This window comes from Pelobates fuscus, chromosome 2 (assembly GCF_036172605.1).
Source record: "Pelobates fuscus isolate aPelFus1 chromosome 2, aPelFus1.pri, whole genome shotgun sequence".
Classification (NCBI taxonomy): Eukaryota; Metazoa; Chordata; class Amphibia; order Anura; family Pelobatidae; genus Pelobates; species Pelobates fuscus.
The window spans coordinates 172,611,510-172,628,076 of NC_086318.1; the positions used below are offsets into that span (position 1 = coordinate 172,611,510).

General features: G+C 39.8%; 2 protein-coding genes across 2 annotated transcripts; both read left to right on the forward strand.

Annotated features, from left to right (window-relative positions):
- Nucleotides 1–431: 431 nt before the first annotated feature.
- Nucleotides 432–6,532, forward strand: LOC134586973 (uncharacterized). The gene is made up of 2 exons (XM_063442959.1): nucleotides 432–665; nucleotides 6,432–6,532. The coding sequence occupies exons 1-2, from the start codon at nucleotides 627–629 to the stop codon at nucleotides 6,525–6,527; spliced, it is 135 nt and encodes a 44-aa protein (XP_063299029.1). The 5' UTR covers nucleotides 432–626; the 3' UTR covers nucleotides 6,528–6,532.
- Nucleotides 6,533–6,891: 359 nt separating this feature from the next.
- On the forward strand, nucleotides 6,892–14,235 carry PTP4A1 (protein tyrosine phosphatase 4A1). The gene is made up of 5 exons (XM_063442957.1): nucleotides 6,892–6,996; nucleotides 9,763–9,855; nucleotides 10,014–10,144; nucleotides 11,329–11,403; nucleotides 12,948–14,235. Exons 1-5 carry the CDS (start codon nucleotides 6,892–6,894, stop codon nucleotides 13,063–13,065), a joined length of 522 nt encoding a protein of 173 aa, XP_063299027.1. The 3' UTR covers nucleotides 13,066–14,235.
- Nucleotides 14,236–16,567: the final 2,332 nt, after the last annotated feature.

Here is a 16,567-nt window from a genome sequence, read left to right on the forward strand (position 1 = left end):
CTACGTAAGCGTGACATCGCCCGACCCCGACACACACTGAACCGGGGCTGGTATGGAGACTGCCGGCGAGCTTCGACCGGGCCGGCTCCGAAACCCGGCGGACAAAGGCTTACAGTCAGAGTCCACAGATTGAAGTCTCCGTGCGGCCCAAGACACACAGTGGCCGTGCCCCCTCCCCCGCACCACACACTGCACAACGTGGGATCTCTGATTATTCAACCGGTCCTCGCCGGCTTTTAGCGGCTTGACGTCACTTAGGGCACGTGGTCAGCCGTAACACGCCTTTCCAGAGGAAAGTTCGGGTGCTGATTGGACGGCGGCGGCGAAGACGTCACGTGACATATATAATGCTCTTCGTGTGACGCACGCGCTCCGGCGTCGCTCTGTGGCCGTGCGTGAGTTGCGTCTCCTGCTGCTAGCTGGTCACTGCGGATAGACCAGTCAGAGGAGGAGGAGGAGAAGGAGGAGAAGGAGGGGGGAAAGAAAAGAGGAGGTCGGAGCAGCTTCGAGCGCATCATCAGAGCCCACCACACCGCGCCCCACACACGGCACACAGCGAGCTGCTGTATGCCCCATCACCGGCCGCCCCTGCCCTGTGCCACCGCGTCTTCCTAGGAACCGGCTGTATGATTAAGCTACAATCTTCAATGAGTAAGCATAGCCCTGTAAGTATCGTGTCCGCGCTCCCATAACGGACTGCGAGCGGCAGGGCCCAGAGCGGCCTTTGTGTGGGTGGCTATAGGCGCCTGCTAATCGGTCTGTGTGTGGGATTATCGCAGAGTGTGATGGGAGACGCGGTATACCGGCTCTCCCTGCATTACCGCTACCGGGCGGCGATTGTAATGGGGGACTCGGTATACCGGCTGGTCCCCGGCTCTCCCTGTATTACCGAGCGGGGATTGTAATGGGAGACTCGGTATTTTGGCTCTCCCGGTATGACCAAGTTTTTTCTAATCCCATGTCTGACTGTGTGCCGGCAGCCTGTCCGGGTCTGACTGTGTTGTGCCGGCAGTCTGTCCGGCCGGCAGGCTCGATGACCTTTAAAAGATTTACTCAGGTGAACTTGTCAATCAAAGCAAATCCTGTTAATCCAATGTCTCTGCATTATCTCTGTGCTGAGCTTGTCTAGTGCGAATATTCCTTAGAAATGTCAGTCTGTTTCCATGATTGTTAAGGATCCATGTGTACCTGTAATGGCACTGTCTGGATTCCTGGCTATTTTGTGACATGTGCCGGTTCCCAGGTATGAAGGTTAAGCCATATAGCACAGTGCTGGCTGCAACACTTACTGCTTTATACAGACGTGTGGGTTTTCTATAACTGTTGCATTGTTCGCCCTCAGTCATCTGGGTGCTTATATCCGCCTACAGGACCTGTATGGCTGGAAGTGCTCAGACAAGTTGGGTCTTGTCCATAGAATTGCTGTGCTCTTTCCAGTATGGTCTGCAGGGGTCACTAACAGGCTCCACTATTGGGTTACTGTAGAAGTGCATGATCTGCTTGTTTCTAGGTGGTGGTTTGCTCATCAGGTTTGGAGTGGCTCATCAGGTTTCCTTTGTACAGATTTGACTAGCCTTCATGTCTAATTAAGTGTTCTTGCATAGCAAGACCACTTAATGTTATCTCACATATATATTATTAAGTGTTCTTGCATAGCAAGACCACTTAATGTTATCTCACATATATATTATTATTATTATAGCCAAATTTGCCACCCTAACTCCTCCCACAGTTTTTACACTACATAGACAAAAATATACCAAAACGTGCAGATTGTTCCCGATCGGATTGCTATTGCTTTGTGGAACGTTTCGTCGAATGGTTCTTGGAATATCGTCGTTCTTGTGGCAAAATTTGTCCCATAGGAATGAATGGCAAAGCTAGAGTGGGAGCTGGCAAAAGCTGAAAAATCAGGACATGATTTCTAAACTGCCACCACTACCTCATTTTCAGGCCCACCTACACAAATCTTATATCAAAATGTTCAGCTATCCCTGCTGCCACTAAAAATGTCTAAGCCATAGTCCTGTAAGTTTTCACAATATGACCATTTGTTTGCAACTCACGCCGTCCATTGACATTCATTGAAACTCCACTCTAGCCTGCTCAAACATGAAGGTCAATTTCTAAACTGCGACTGTGCCTTCATTGTTAATATCTCAGAGACATACTATACATCAAAATGTATGTCTGGGTCTTGTGATTCTCACAATATAAAGCTCTTCACTGTAGGATTTATAGTTTTAAAAATACGACCATTTGAAGATGGCAACCGCAAAAATACTCTGACCTGTGCCAGGCTGCAGCAGCAAGTGATGTCATAGACAAAGCCTTTTACACCTGCTAATGTTTTTATAACTGTATGTTTTAATGTAACTGTGAAGCACTTTGGGCAACAACGTTGCAATTAAATGTGCTATAAAAATAAATAATAACAGTTACTCCGCCCACTCCAGTTGTCGACTACTGGTGGAGGCAAGAACACTTCACACAATTTCCCCAGAAATTGTAGCTTTTCTAGTTATTATTCTTATTATAGCCAAATTTGCCACCCTAACTCCTCCCACAGTTTTTACACTACATAGACAAAAATTTACCAAAACGTGCAGATTGTTCCCGATCGCGTTGCTGTTACTTTGTGGAACCTTTCGCTGAATGGTTCTCGGAATATCGTCGTTCTTGTGGCGAAATTTGTCCCATAGGAATGAATGGCAAAGCTAGAGTGGGAGCTGGCAAAAGCTGAAAAATCAGGACATGATTTCTAAACTGCCACTACTCCCTCATTTTCAAGCCCACCTACACAAATCTTATATCAAAACGTTCAGCTATCCCTGCTGCCACTAAAAATGTCCACGGCTAAGCCATAGTCCTGATTGTTTTCGCAATATGACCATTTGTTTGCAACTCACGCAGTCCATTGACATTCATTGAAACGCCACTCTGCAAAGCTCACATTTGAAGGGCAATTTCTAAACTGCGACTGTGCCTTCCTTGTTAATATCTCAGAGACATACTATACATCAAAATGTAGGTCTGGGTCTTGTGATTCTCACAATATAAAGCTGGCAACCACAAAAATACTCTGACCTGTGCAAGGCTGCAGCAGCAAGTGATGTCATAGACAGGGCCATTTGCACCTGCTAATGTTTTTATAACTGTATGTTTTAATGTAACTGTGCAACAACGTTGCAATTAAATGTGCTATATAAATAAATAATAACAGTTACTCCGCCCACTCCAGTTGTATACTACTGGTGGAGGCAAGAACACTTCACAATTTCCCCAGAAATTGTAGCTTTTCTAGTTACAGTTACTCTTATACAGGTGTTTGCGTTTTTTGTTTTGTCGTGTGTTGTGCTGTAATTTTGAAATGCTGTTGAACCGCGTTCATGAACAAACTCCTGGCATACAGCAGGATAGGAGGTTTACTTTAAATTTAGTTTTAGCATGTGTGTATGTTATATATTGGTTTACCAACAATCTTCAATGGTGACTTTGCTGTAGGTGAACCTGCAAGTCAACTGTCACCTGAGTTAAACTGATAAACAACTGATTGCTACTAAAGGCTGAATTTCATTTGTACTATGAAGGAAATTAATCCGCTATACTAAGTAGCTAGTTCTGGATCTAACAATACTCACATAACCGGGTTACCAGACTTAAGTGCTGTAGTGAAGGCAGTCCAGTCCTTTAAGAAATAGAATAAGTTTTCTGTGTAGCATTTTATGACAAGTGCAGCAGATATTATTCTGTAAATACATGTGATTAAAGGCTTTGTGTGTGGAGCATGAATCTCTCATTTGTGGCTATCGTATGAATATGTATTTAGGCAGTGGAATGTCCCTTTAACAGTTTAATTTTATATGCCTTCCTAAAGAAGTGAGTTTCTAATGATAGTTTGAAGGAACTTTGGGTGAAAGTAGGGAAGGGAGTTCAATAGGAACAGTGCTTTCCGTGTGAAGACTTAACGTTGGGCATCAGAGGTGCGAGTGCAAACAGAAAATATACAAAGATCTTTGGCTGAGATAATGGGTCCGGGCGGAACATGCTTGTTACTAGTGAGATAAGCGTGAGCGGTGTTATGTGGAGATTTGAGAAGAATTGAGCCCTAAGTCTTACGGGAAGCCAGTGGAAGGACTGACAGAGGAGGGGGACGTGGGAGGTGCAGGGAGATGAGCTTCATCGCTGCATTCGTTATAGACTGTAACAGGTCTGCCTGGGAACGCGTAAGTCCACTGAGAAGTGATTTGCTCTAATCAAGGCGATAGATGATGGCAGCGTGGACCAGCACCCCACTGGGTTTAGTCATTAAATTATTGGATACTTTACTCAGGACAGTTTCGACAGTGACAAGCATGGAATACAGACTGAAGCATGTTGAGCAGAGAATTTGATTCAAGGAAGTCGATCTAGCATACACAACTCTCTCAAGGATCTTTTAGGCCAACGGTAGTAGAGAATGGGAGTTGTAGTCAAGGTTGGACTCTTTTTAGAATTGGGGTAACAGTTGCATGCTTCATGTGTGAATAAAATATGCCAGAGGAGGGGTAGAGATTGAATATCTCTGTGAGGGGCAGTGCACAAGTGAGATGTCAGGGAATAGGATGGAAAACACAAATGGAGGGGCTGGATTACAGATATGCTTGCGAGTGAGCATAGAACATGGGATGATGTGGGTTTGAGGGAAGTATTGGCAGGGATAGGAAAGAGATTATAGGTCTCTTCTTATTGCAGAAATCTTTTCAGTGAAGTGAGTTGACAAGTTTGTAGCGGTCAGGTTAGGAGGAGCAGCTCCAGTTAGTCAAACATTGTAAGTTTCAGTTCCTTTCGGGCATTCCTGTGTTGGCTTTTGTATCCATAAACTTCACGGTTTGCACAGGGAAACAATCCTCAATGAAAATATTAAAATCCGCATTCTGTTGATTCCTCAACAATCGCACCATCATTGATCAATAATTTCTACTCTTGCGATGCCTCTCCCTAACCAAAGCCACTGTCTCAATATTCCTGTCATATACTCAATTGTCACTCCTCATCCAAAACACATTTAGCGTTATATCTCCGCATCTAATTGCTCCCATGCATCCCATCTGACTTTATTAAATGTCAACCATATACACAGATATTTTGTCATTTTGAGCTCAAATATCTGGTCTCGCTGCCTATGCCCTCCCACGGCAACCCTCCAGCCCAAAGTTAGTATTACAAACAAAATATATAATATATTTACAAAATATATATATACAAAATATATATATTTCAAACATACACACGCTATTTCGATCTGTCTCTCTTTCTAGCTATCTCTTTAACTATCTCGCACTCGCTCTCAATTTTTTAAATAAGTGTACTTAATGTTTGAAGTCAGGAGATCTCTGCATCCTTCAGCCTGTCTGCTCGAGCCGATGCTGTATGCAGGAGATCTTATCTTCCCCACTGTCGGCTCTGAGCTGACAGGCTCCGGGGTTACTACAGGACATAGGAGGCGCGTTTACAGTGCCTCCTTTCTCCTGTATACTGATGGCACGTTTGATGTCTTCACCCAAGCGTGAAGATGAATGCAAATTATGCATTCATCAACTTGGAAGTCCCTCTGGTGGCAGTCTGACTGCAACTGGAGGTGTTCCTAGCTTCAAATGTAAACACTGTATTTTCTCAGAAAGTAGTGTTTACATGAGAGGCTGCAAGGAGCTATAGTTCTCGCCTGAACAATTTCATTAAGCTGTAGTTGTTCAGGTGACTATAGTGTCCCTTTAAGTTAGATGTTTCTGTGGCTATAGTGTCTGAGAGGGAGCTAACATGGATGTGCTTATTGTCAGTGTATTTCTAAATTAGATTTTATCATGTTAAAGATCTTGGTGACAGTTTCCCGTCCTCTTCATTTGCCTCCTTAATATGATTGGGTGTTGAATACTTATTATGGTGTGCAGTTTTACTTTATTTGCACACCACAACTTGAATTTGTGACTGTCATTTCAAGGCTACAGTTGAGGTGACTTTATAAAATATAATTAGCAATTTTCACTTAACTGAACCAATTCTCTCTCTACTGGATTTATTGACTTGGACACTGGGCTTAGTGTTGCTGCGAAGTAGATGCCACGGGTACAGAGTATGTTTGGGTTCCTACAAATATGCATTTGCCTGCAGTGCACCCATAGTTAACCTTTTGTGGGAGGTGTCTTGCCCATTGCTAGAAATAGTCAGAACTGACTAACGTTATTGCAGGCTCCCAAGTCAGCTTTGTTTTTGGTGGGCTCTAAATCACGTGAGAGATTAGTGCAATGTCCAGCAGCCAAGGTAACAAATTGCTAGCTCTAATTTTAGATGTTCCTGGTAATCAGACTGAGTCAAAATCTACCATTCAATGTATTTAGCTTCTCGTAAATGATAATTTTGTTTAATCTTTTCATATTTTCATTTTCTTACAGCAGTTCTGTGGTGTTCTTGGTCACACATTTATGGAGTTTCTGAAGGGCAGTGGAGACTACTGCCAGGCACAGCATGACCTATATGCAGACAAGTGAACTGTAAAAGAAATTCATTTCTACTCCACCAAGAAACCCCCCTAAAAGAAGTAAACCTTGAAAACAGGTGTTTGATTTTGGAATAGCACTTTGTTTAAGGGGCTAAAATCTGGATGGGGTAAACTTCGGTGCTCTGCATTTCTTTTTGCCTCAGTATTACTGGATTGAAGATTTGCTGCTTCTCATAAGGAGGTTCATTTCACTTCCATTGCTTCCATCCAAGCAAGCACGGAGATTTTTTTTGTGTGTGGAGTAGAGTGAAGCTGACTTCGGTTGAAGAGCAGTTTTTTTTGTTTGTTTTTCAATTTAAGTTTAAGGTTTTTAGTTTGTTTTTAACTTGCTGCACGCTTTTTCTAAATTCAAAATGGCTCGTATGAACCGCCCTGCTCCAGTTGAGATAACTTACAAGAACATGAGATTTCTTATTACACACAATCCAACCAACGCAACCTTAAACAAATTTATAGAGGTATGCCTTCTCTATTAAAACTCTATCTGTTAATCTAGAAATGCCTTCTCCATTAAATGTGTGCACAATCTGTTTAACCCCTTAAGGACACATGACATGTGTGGCATGTCATGATTCCCTTTTATTCCAGAAGCTTGGTCCTTAAGGGGTTAAAAGTACAGGGTTTTATTTTTTTACTGAATGCTTGTGTGTGAATCTGAATCTGAATTGCAGCCTTGTATGTATTTGATTATATCTTTAGAGGGGCTGGTTATTTGCACCTACTAAAATCAGGTATATTCCTAAAACAGAGTATACAAATTATGGTGAGAATGTAGCAACTGCCTACATAGGATATAGTTGCAATTGAAAAATTGACACTTAGAAATAACTGTTGCACACAAACCTTAAAGGGACACTATAGTCACCTGAACAACTTTAGCTTAATGAAGAAGTTGTGGTGTATATAGCATGCCCCTGCAGCCTCACTGCTCAATCCTCTGCCATTTAGGAGTTAAATCCCTTTGTTTATGAACCCTAGTCACACCTCCCTGCATGTGACTTGCACAGCTTTCCATAAACACTTCCTGTAAAGAGAGCCCTATTTAGGCTTCTTTTATTGCAAGTTCGGTTTAATTAAGATTTTCTTATCCCCTGCTATGTTAATAGCTTGCTAGACCCTGCAAGAGCCTCCTGTATGTGCTTAAAGTTCAATTTAGAGATTGAGATACAATTATTTAAGGTAAATTACATCTGTTTGAAAGTGAAACCAGTTTTGTTTTCATGCAGGCTCTGTCAATCATAGCTAGGGGAGGTGTGGCTAGGGCTGCATAAACAGAAACAAAGTGATTTAACTCCTAAATGACAGTGAAATTGCAGGGGAATGATCTATACACTAAAACTGATTTATTTAGCTAAAGTAATTTAGGTGACTAGTGTTCCTTTAAAGCTAGTAATAAAACAATGTGACTATATAATATCCAAAAAACTGAGTGCAAAAACAATAAAAGTTGGGTAAAAAGACTCTGACACTAAAAAAAAGGATCTCCCTATTCACATACTATATGGATATACTTGTGCAATAAAAACCTGTAGAGGCCACCTATTAACTAAATATTGCACTGGGCGATAACTCTCTCACTAAATGTTTCTAATCTACTATAAAGAGATTTACTGTGAAGGATATTGCATATAAAATATCTCACTACTCTGTGAAAACTAGTGTATCTTCTTTCCAAACCCCACTCTTCAATGATCTTATTTAAATCAAAATGTACAATCATACAGCTACCATAAGATGAGCATTTTGGGAACTGTCAGGAAGCCTCTGACGTGCACATTTTGCCAAAATGTGACTCATCAGAAGGTCCCTACTAGCCGGGGATAAATATTTAAAACGGGGGATGTAGGGAAGCAGCGCTTAAAGGGACACTCCAGGCACCCAGACCACTTGTGCCCATTGGAGTCGTCTGGTTGCCAACTCCCACTACTCTTAACCTGCAAGTGTAATTATTGCATTTTTTTTATAAACTGCAATAATTACCTTGCAGGGTTAACGCCACCTCTAGTGGCTGTCTACTAGACAGCCACTAGAGGGAACTTCTTGATTTATAGCAAAGATTTTCTTTGCTAGAGCGTCGCTGGACGTCCTCACGCTGTGTGAGGACCTCCAGCGTCGCTCAATTCCCCATAGGAAAGCATTGAAAATATTTTTCAATGCTTTCCTATGGGGAGCGCTAATCCCGGTGGGAGGGATCAGTCTCGCCCACCGGCCGACGGAGTCAGTAGGAGAAGCGGCGCAGAGGAGGAGGCAGCGACGAGGGACATCGTCGCTGCCTCAGGTAAGTAACTGAAGGGTTTTTCACCCCTTCAGCAACCGGGGATTGGGGGGTGGGAGAGAGAGAGAACCTGCAGTGCCAGGAAAACAATAAAAAAAATCCTTGTGTTGAGTCCAATGGAGCCAATATAAGGGAGAAAACAAAATGGGAAAGGAATGCTAATATAGTGTAGTGTCTATAACTGCAGAGGCAGAATATAAGGAAAAAATGTTCAGCATGTAGGAATACTGATGATAAAGATAAGGAGTACAATGTGAATTTCATAAATGTAACTTGGGTAATGCTAAATTGTTATGTAGAAGTTTGACTTGGCAGATATTTGTTGTGGTGTCTTTTTGTCTTCACTGGATGACCACATTAGCTGATGGAGATTAATATTGTGAGAATCAGTTACTCAGATATTGTTTAATTCAATTATAGTGCTGTATGCACTCTGCCAGTTCTGATTTTCAGAGCAGACTGCCGGAGTGACGGTAAAAAATCAGGGAGGCTAAGTAGACAACTTAAAAGCACTCTAAGTATGGGGTCATGTTTTTGGCCTCTGAAGCACACTTTGTACATGTGAGCCTCTGGCAGTGGCTTTTACATAGTTTTAATGCTGTTGTTAATAGAGGTATGTGTGTACTGTGCTCAAGACTTGGATATAAAATGTTATATTGATTATGCTATAGAATCTGTCTAGGTGAGTAGAAAGGGTTTTATTATAATGCTTTATTTCCCATACAAAGCAGTGCTAGCAAAATGTTAAAATGTTGCTGTAGTTTTTATTTTTAAATCTCAACTCTTCTTAACGTGAAGATCATTCCACTGCGAAATTTTTTCCACTATATGAGGCGATTTTTAAAAAATTCTAAGCATATCTCCTGGTGTGTCTAATGTACTTGTGTTGAATTTGTTTAAAATTTTCAGAAAGTATAGGTCTATTAATATGGCAACGTTTTCCTTGTAGGAGCTTAAAAAGTATGGTGTCACTACAGTCGTACGAGTATGTGAAGCCACCTATGACACCACTTTAGTAGAAAAAGAAGGCATTCAGGTTTTGGTGAGTAAACATGTATTTTTTTTATTTTATTTTTTTACTTTTACTGTTTTTGTGTAGGAAATTGCACTTAATTGGCTTGATGATTTCCTGTGTATATTGTAACGTGTGTGTGTGTGTGTGTATATGTATTCTAATCTCTTATTTTTGTTTTTTTTAAGGATTGGCCATTTGATGATGGTGCCCCACCATCCAGTCAGATTGTAGATGATTGGTTAAATCTTCTTAAAGCAAAATTCCGTGAAGAACCTGGCTGCTGTATTGCAGTGCATTGTGTTGCTGGCCTTGGAAGGTAAGATGGTTTTATATGTGTAGCCTTTAAAGTAAGGGATATTCTGTGTACATAAACTGCCACTATAGTGTAAGGATGTTAAATTTAAGCGGTTTGATACAAAATCTTGATACTTGTGTCTCAGCCCCTCACTAAGCACAGCTATTGCTTAAGTTACCCTTTCTCTTTAGCAATGTTAGGTTACCCATAGCTCTACTCTTGATTGAGTCTTGCAAAGTTAAGCAGTCAACGGTAACGGCTCGGCCCAAGTTATAAATCGTAAATAAATAAATATATAAATAAAATTGATATAGCCTGCCTAGGAAACCATTACCAGATGTACTAATCGTGGCACTTGGCAATGTCTTTTTATCTGAGTTCTTTCTCTTTTTAGAAATAACGCAACATCTGTATTTAATTTGGCAGACCGTTTTACTTTCTCCAATGCCATGGTCACGTTTAGGCAACCATTGGCACTTGAGGTTGTGATCTACACTTCCCCTAGTGCTTTGCCAACATTATGGCTGGAAATGTAATCCACAACATCTGAAGTGCCGAATGTTGCTTACCACCTCCATAGGTGCACATGTTCTGCTTGTGATCAACTGAGTCCAGCCATTATTAAAATGCAAGGCATAACTACATGCATGTTGGCTCTGCCATGTCCTCTCACAAAATAGATTGTCTGCGGCATTATGACTGTTCTGACAGTGTCTTAGAATCCATAGCTAGAATTCTGAGCATGGGCAGTAAATTGATTTTCTTATCCCATGTGAGTTTATATGCCTATTAACACATATATGTCTGTATATAGTTACAGTATTTACACCTTTCTACAGTATTTACACCTTTCTGGTATTCAGCTGAGATTTCCTGCTGTATAATAGATATTTCTGTGAAACCAAAATATGGGTCAATCCAACTATAGGGAAATAAAAAATAACAGTGCAACTCTGTTTGAAATTATTATAAAAGTGATATGTTTGATATCATTTGATATGTTTTGAAAAGTGATATTTCACATTGGTGAAATTGTATTTTCACTAAGTTATATAGTGAAAGGATTTTGTATTTTGTTCTATAATAGATATTTCTTGTGGTTTTTCAATTTTCGATTTCCTTGTGAGGGTGTCTGGTTCACTGTCGTTTACTGTTTTAATTGCAGGCGGTGCAAAATGTTAACTATTGCTTACTGCTTATTTCAGGGCTCCTGTACTTGTTGCACTTGCTCTCATTGAATGTGGAATGAAATATGAAGATGCAGTGCAGTTCATAAGGCAGTAAGTATATACAATTTCTGAAATATTGACCTATTTAGTTTAACACACAGTACATTCGATGTCACCAACCTCACATTCTTTAAGTTTGATTTTGGGGTTTTTAATACATTTTGCGTGCTAAAAGGGTCACCTGAGATATGAGAGTATGCAAAATTGCAGGTCTTTATCTTCTGTGTTTACAAAGTTATACAGGTGCAAAATTAGCAACTTTATTTTTACAATTTAAACTGTCCATTAATTTATTACAACGTTCACTAGAAAATGTACTAATTTCTGCGTCACTTGCACATATGGTAATGAAATATTTTATTTTCAAGTCACTTCACAGTACAGTGGAGTAGAACTTGAATTTGTTGTTACATGCTAATACATACATTTGATCCTTAAAGAACTATAGTTTTCCTTGCACTATAGGGTAATAAGGTGTCCCCCCTCCTGCTGGGCTCAAGGGGTTAAACCCCTTCAGCCACTTGCCTTTCTCCAGCGCCGGGCCCCCTCTGTGCTGGGGAACTCAACACACACTGCCGACGTCAGATGCGAATTACCCAATGCTTTCCTATGGACGTCCAGAGTCAGTGAAAATCGCTGAAGCACCTCTAGCGGCTGTCAGTGAGTCAACCACTAGAGGCTGGATTAACCCACAGTGTAAACATAGCAGTTTCTCTGAAACTGCTGTTTTCTGCTGCAGGATTAAAACTAGAGGGACCTGGTACCCAGACCACTTCATTGAGCTGAAGTGGTCTGGGTGCCTATAGTGGTCCTTTAATCTTCTCTGAAGTTTAGATAATTACTGCAAACTAGTTTTTACTTACACTAACATAACTTATTTCATTGGCACCCTATGTTCACATTTGACAGTTGGTATGTATATATATATATGTGTGTGTGTGTGTGTGTGTGTATATATATATATATATATATATATATATATAATTTTTTTTTTTTTTTTAGACCCTTTTTGAGAAAATGGTTGCCAAAATATTGATTCATAGTATAGACCAGTAATATCTCATCTGGGAGAACTCTTTGCAAAATGTAGTCTAGTACTTCTGTCTTTAATCTTCAAATATCTCTGGAATTCAAATGCTGTCTTCAATTTTTTTTTTTATAATTTTTTTCTTTAAAATGCCAACTTTATTAGACACAGAGAGAGCTGGAGTCTTTTGGGCACTGTCTTACCATAAGCTGTTAAATTGTTTAAAAGCTGACCTAACCTTTCCCCAGCGCCTCTGTTTTCCTTCCTGTTCTCCTATGAGCATAATACAGTCTGTAAGGGTTTCTGGGGAACGAACTTAAACTATTTGGTATGGTTTAACAAGTAACATGAAGGCACCAAGGGACTCCAGACCACACAAACTGATGTAATTAGTTTGAGAGTTTTGTGTTCCTTCAATGGACTACATGCTTTTGCCCCATCTTGTATATAATGCACTTTGGTACAGGTGATGTGCTAGCATAAAATGATGTAAGTTTTTATTAAAGTTTTCCAAAATAAAAAGTTGTAACTGCATCTTTTAAAATTGTTAATGTATTTTCTTCTGCAGGAAGCGCCGTGGAGCCTTTAATAGCAAACAGCTGCTATACTTGGAAAAGTATCGTCCCAAGATGCGTTTACGCTTTAAGGATTCAAATGGCCACCGTAATAACTGCTGCATTCAATAAGATGGTTACAAGTGTATGCTGCTGACTGCAGGGAAGTCCTTCACTGGCTTAAATGCTAATGTTTTAGGTATAATAAAGCTTTTCAAGCATTATGAACATGTGTAGGTGATATCCCTGGCAGGAATGAGACTGCTGTCACATAAATTAATATTCATGTAATTGAGCTTACAATTTTTTGCTTATTTGTGGTTAAAACATCCCTCCTTGCTCATAACTTACACTAATCATGTGATAGTGAAACTTCTTTCCAACTGCTAATACAAGTATGTTGAGTGGTATATTTGTAGAAAAAAATGCCAAACTTCCCAGCACATTTTGTAATTGTTTATTTCTTGACATGTTGACGTTTTTAAATATTTTGCTTCCCACTGTAACTTTAACCGTGGGCATGAGTTCACAGTTGGCCAACTGCTAGCTGTGTCTTTACAGCTTCTCCCAAGGTTGAAGTGGTGTGAGGATTTGCACAACTTTGCAATGTTACACCTGTTCTGTTTTTCCTTTTGATGCTTTTATAGCCACTCTAAAACTGATTTGGTTTAAGTCCATATCAGACTTGCAATGACCTAATTGATGATTGTGTTATAAAAGCACACCTATCACATTTTACAATTCTCCAGACAAAGCCTTACAGTTTCAATTAATGTCCGCACCTCTTGGTGCTCCTTGATATGGAGGATGTTTTTGTGTATGGGTTTCTTTTTTTTTTTTTTTTTCTCGTAAAATGTTGCCTTTGTCTTGTGCAGGAAGTATAGAATATCATTTTTTTTTTTTCATGAATATTTTTTTTAAATGTAGACGCTTTAATGTAGCTAAATCCTTTATCATAAATTTATGAAATTGTCATTTTACTGTACATTTGAGTTTTCCAATAATTGCTTTGTGATTTATTTTTATTTTTCTTCTAGAGATTCTGCTACTGCCAGTGCAGAGCTCAATGTCTGTAATATTTTGTAAGCCTTTTGAGCAGTGTAACTTAAATATTTGGATACTTGATGATTTGTTTTATGTAATAAAAACAGTGATCTGTATTAATGTTAGCTCAACCATATATTTATACTGTTTTGGGAATGTGTTTTTTTTTTTTTGTAGGAGAATAAGTTACCAGTGTTCACCAGCTTGTAAAATCTAATATGGAAGCTAAAAACATCTTAATAAAGAAGGAAATAAATATTTTGCTGGTCTTTCCTATTAAATTGGTTTGTACCTTTCTCATTGAAGGAACAGATTATTTCAAAATGTTAAGGTGTTACAGGAACTCATGCTGGGCACCTGCATATTACAGAATGTTGCTGCCAGAAATGGGAGGATGTGCTTCCAAGCCCTGGTGGGGGCTATTCAAAGGTGGAATGTGCACACAGGCTCTGTGCCATATGAAAGTAATGTGCATAAAATATGCACAATACAATCGTGGGAACACACTTTGTGCCACAACCCAATTCAGAATTATTCAATAAATATATTTAAAGCCTTGTTTAGTTACAGCTGCCAGGTGCAAACTAAATCAGTTTTGGAGTGTCGTCACGTTAGCCATGAGCAGTGGGTTTAACAGCTGTTCCTCAGAAGACATGCTGGACTTAAGATATAAAATAATTTGCTTGAACATATTCCACCCCTATCTGCAGCTGATCTAGACAAAAACAAACCATAGAGGTATACACTTGTATACATACTTATTTTAACACTGTCTTATTTGTTGTAGAAATCTCAAAAGGTAAAAGAACCAGTTTTTTTTTTTTTTTTTTTAAAGTTACTAAATAGCATTTTGTAACAAAAGCACAAATCCCTTTCGTGCAGCATGCGGAGACATAAACAGAAACATGCAATAGTGTAATATGTATGATAAAGCTCAAAATAGTGTAGTGCTAAGTATTCTACTCACATTTAGTAGAGCATGAACCTAAGAAAAACAAGTTACCTGCGCTCTCTCCTTAATCCCTAGGTATTTTTAAAACAAATGAAGGTTTCTTAGTTACATCCAATATATATATATATATATGTGTGTGTGTGTGTATATATCTCTCTCTATCCTTATCTCTTATCTCTCTCTCTCTTCTTATCTCTCTCTCTTCTTATCTCTCTCTCTTCTTATCTCTCTCTCTTCTTATCTCTCTCTCTCTTATCTCTCTCCTTATCTCTATCTCTCTCATTATCTCTTATCTCTATCTCTCATTATCTCTATCTCTCTTATCTCTTATCTGAGATATTTTTGCCAGAGGCTCAAGGAAACAAGGTGAATGGTTAGTTAGGACCCACTTAGGTGGGTCTGCTTTGACGTTGGCAGGTGGGCTTATCCTCTCCTGGCCATTGGAGGTAACTAAAAAAAAAAAAAAAACACAACCTTAATTTGATTAAAAATACATGGGGATTAAGGAGAGAGCACAGGTAACTTGTTTTTCTTTGGTTTTTACTATATATTGGGGCTGATGTGTACTGTAGTCTTTGCTGCTGCCCAGTAGTAATGGGAGTGAGCGCAGGGCCTATCTTTCTGCATAGAGCATGAACCTGTTCTGGTATGGTGGAGCTTTGGTGATAAAATCCCCACGTGGGAAATGCAGATGGTAGAGAAAATCAGGAAGCCATAAAATACAAGTTAAATTCCAAATAAATTCAATTTACATGTATAAACCTTAATCCAAAAATAATAAACAAACAGGAAAAAATAGAATATCAAAACAATCCAGATTTCACTAAGGTGTTTTTTTAGAAGTGTGAAATTAATTTGCGAAGAGTCTGTTTATGAGTCAAGTTTTATTGTCCTTATTATTGGTACATGACTTGACACATCTGTTTGGAATCTCGGAGCTGGCTTAAAAAGTTAGGAGCCAGTAATTGTCAACGAGAAAAATGCTATTCTTAAAAGGACACTAGCTGTAGTGGTTCTGGTGTCTATAGCCTGTCCCTGCAGGCTTTGCAGTGTTAACATAGCTGTTACAGTCACTCTGAAGGCAATTAGTGTCCTGGGTCACTGCTGCACCTGTATGGAGGTACTGGATGTTCCTCATATTCATTAATTTAATGCATCTCTAAGGAGATGTCGATCTGCGCATTCGCAAAATCCTCCCAATGCTTTCCTAAGGGAAAGCATTGGTTTAGCAGAGATCATAAATATTGATAATCTCAGCCATGGAGGTGGGACCAGCTGTGGCGAAACTGGCATTGTATAGGAAAAAGATGAGTAAAAACACCTTCCTCATGCAATCAGAGGGGGCAGGTACCTAAACGCACTCATGCTGACTGGCTAACAAACATTTTTGTTTTAATTGAAACCCATTCAGCCTCCCTACCTTTGGGAGAGCTGAGTGGGTCTTTTCCCTTGAGTCCAGTAGGGCTGCTCTCTTCCTGCTTGCAAGGGAGCAGTAAACTTACTGCAGCTCCTCACTGTAGTGGTGTCATATTCTGTCTCTCTGCATCATTAAAAAGAGTGAGGGAGAAGAAAGGAGCTGCATGCAGAGTACTGCTCCCCCGCGCACCGCCTACAATGCTAGCCAGCTCCAATATTCAA

Coding starts and splice junctions, on each gene's coding strand:
- LOC134586973 (XM_063442959.1), top strand. CDS start 627: ATGATTAAGCTACAATCTTCAATGAGTAAGCATAGCCCT. Junction 666..6,431: donor CAATGAGTAAGCATAGCCCT/GTAAGTATCGTG, acceptor ATTTTCTTACAG/CAGTTCTGTGGTGTTCTTGG.
- PTP4A1 (XM_063442957.1), top strand. CDS start 6,892: ATGGCTCGTATGAACCGCCCTGCTCCAGTTGAGATAACTTACAAGAAC. Junction 6,997..9,762: donor CCTTAAACAAATTTATAGAG/GTATGCCTTCTC, acceptor TTTTCCTTGTAG/GAGCTTAAAAAGTATGGTGT. Junction 10,145..11,328: donor TGTGTTGCTGGCCTTGGAAG/GTAAGATGGTTT, acceptor TGCTTATTTCAG/GGCTCCTGTACTTGTTGCAC.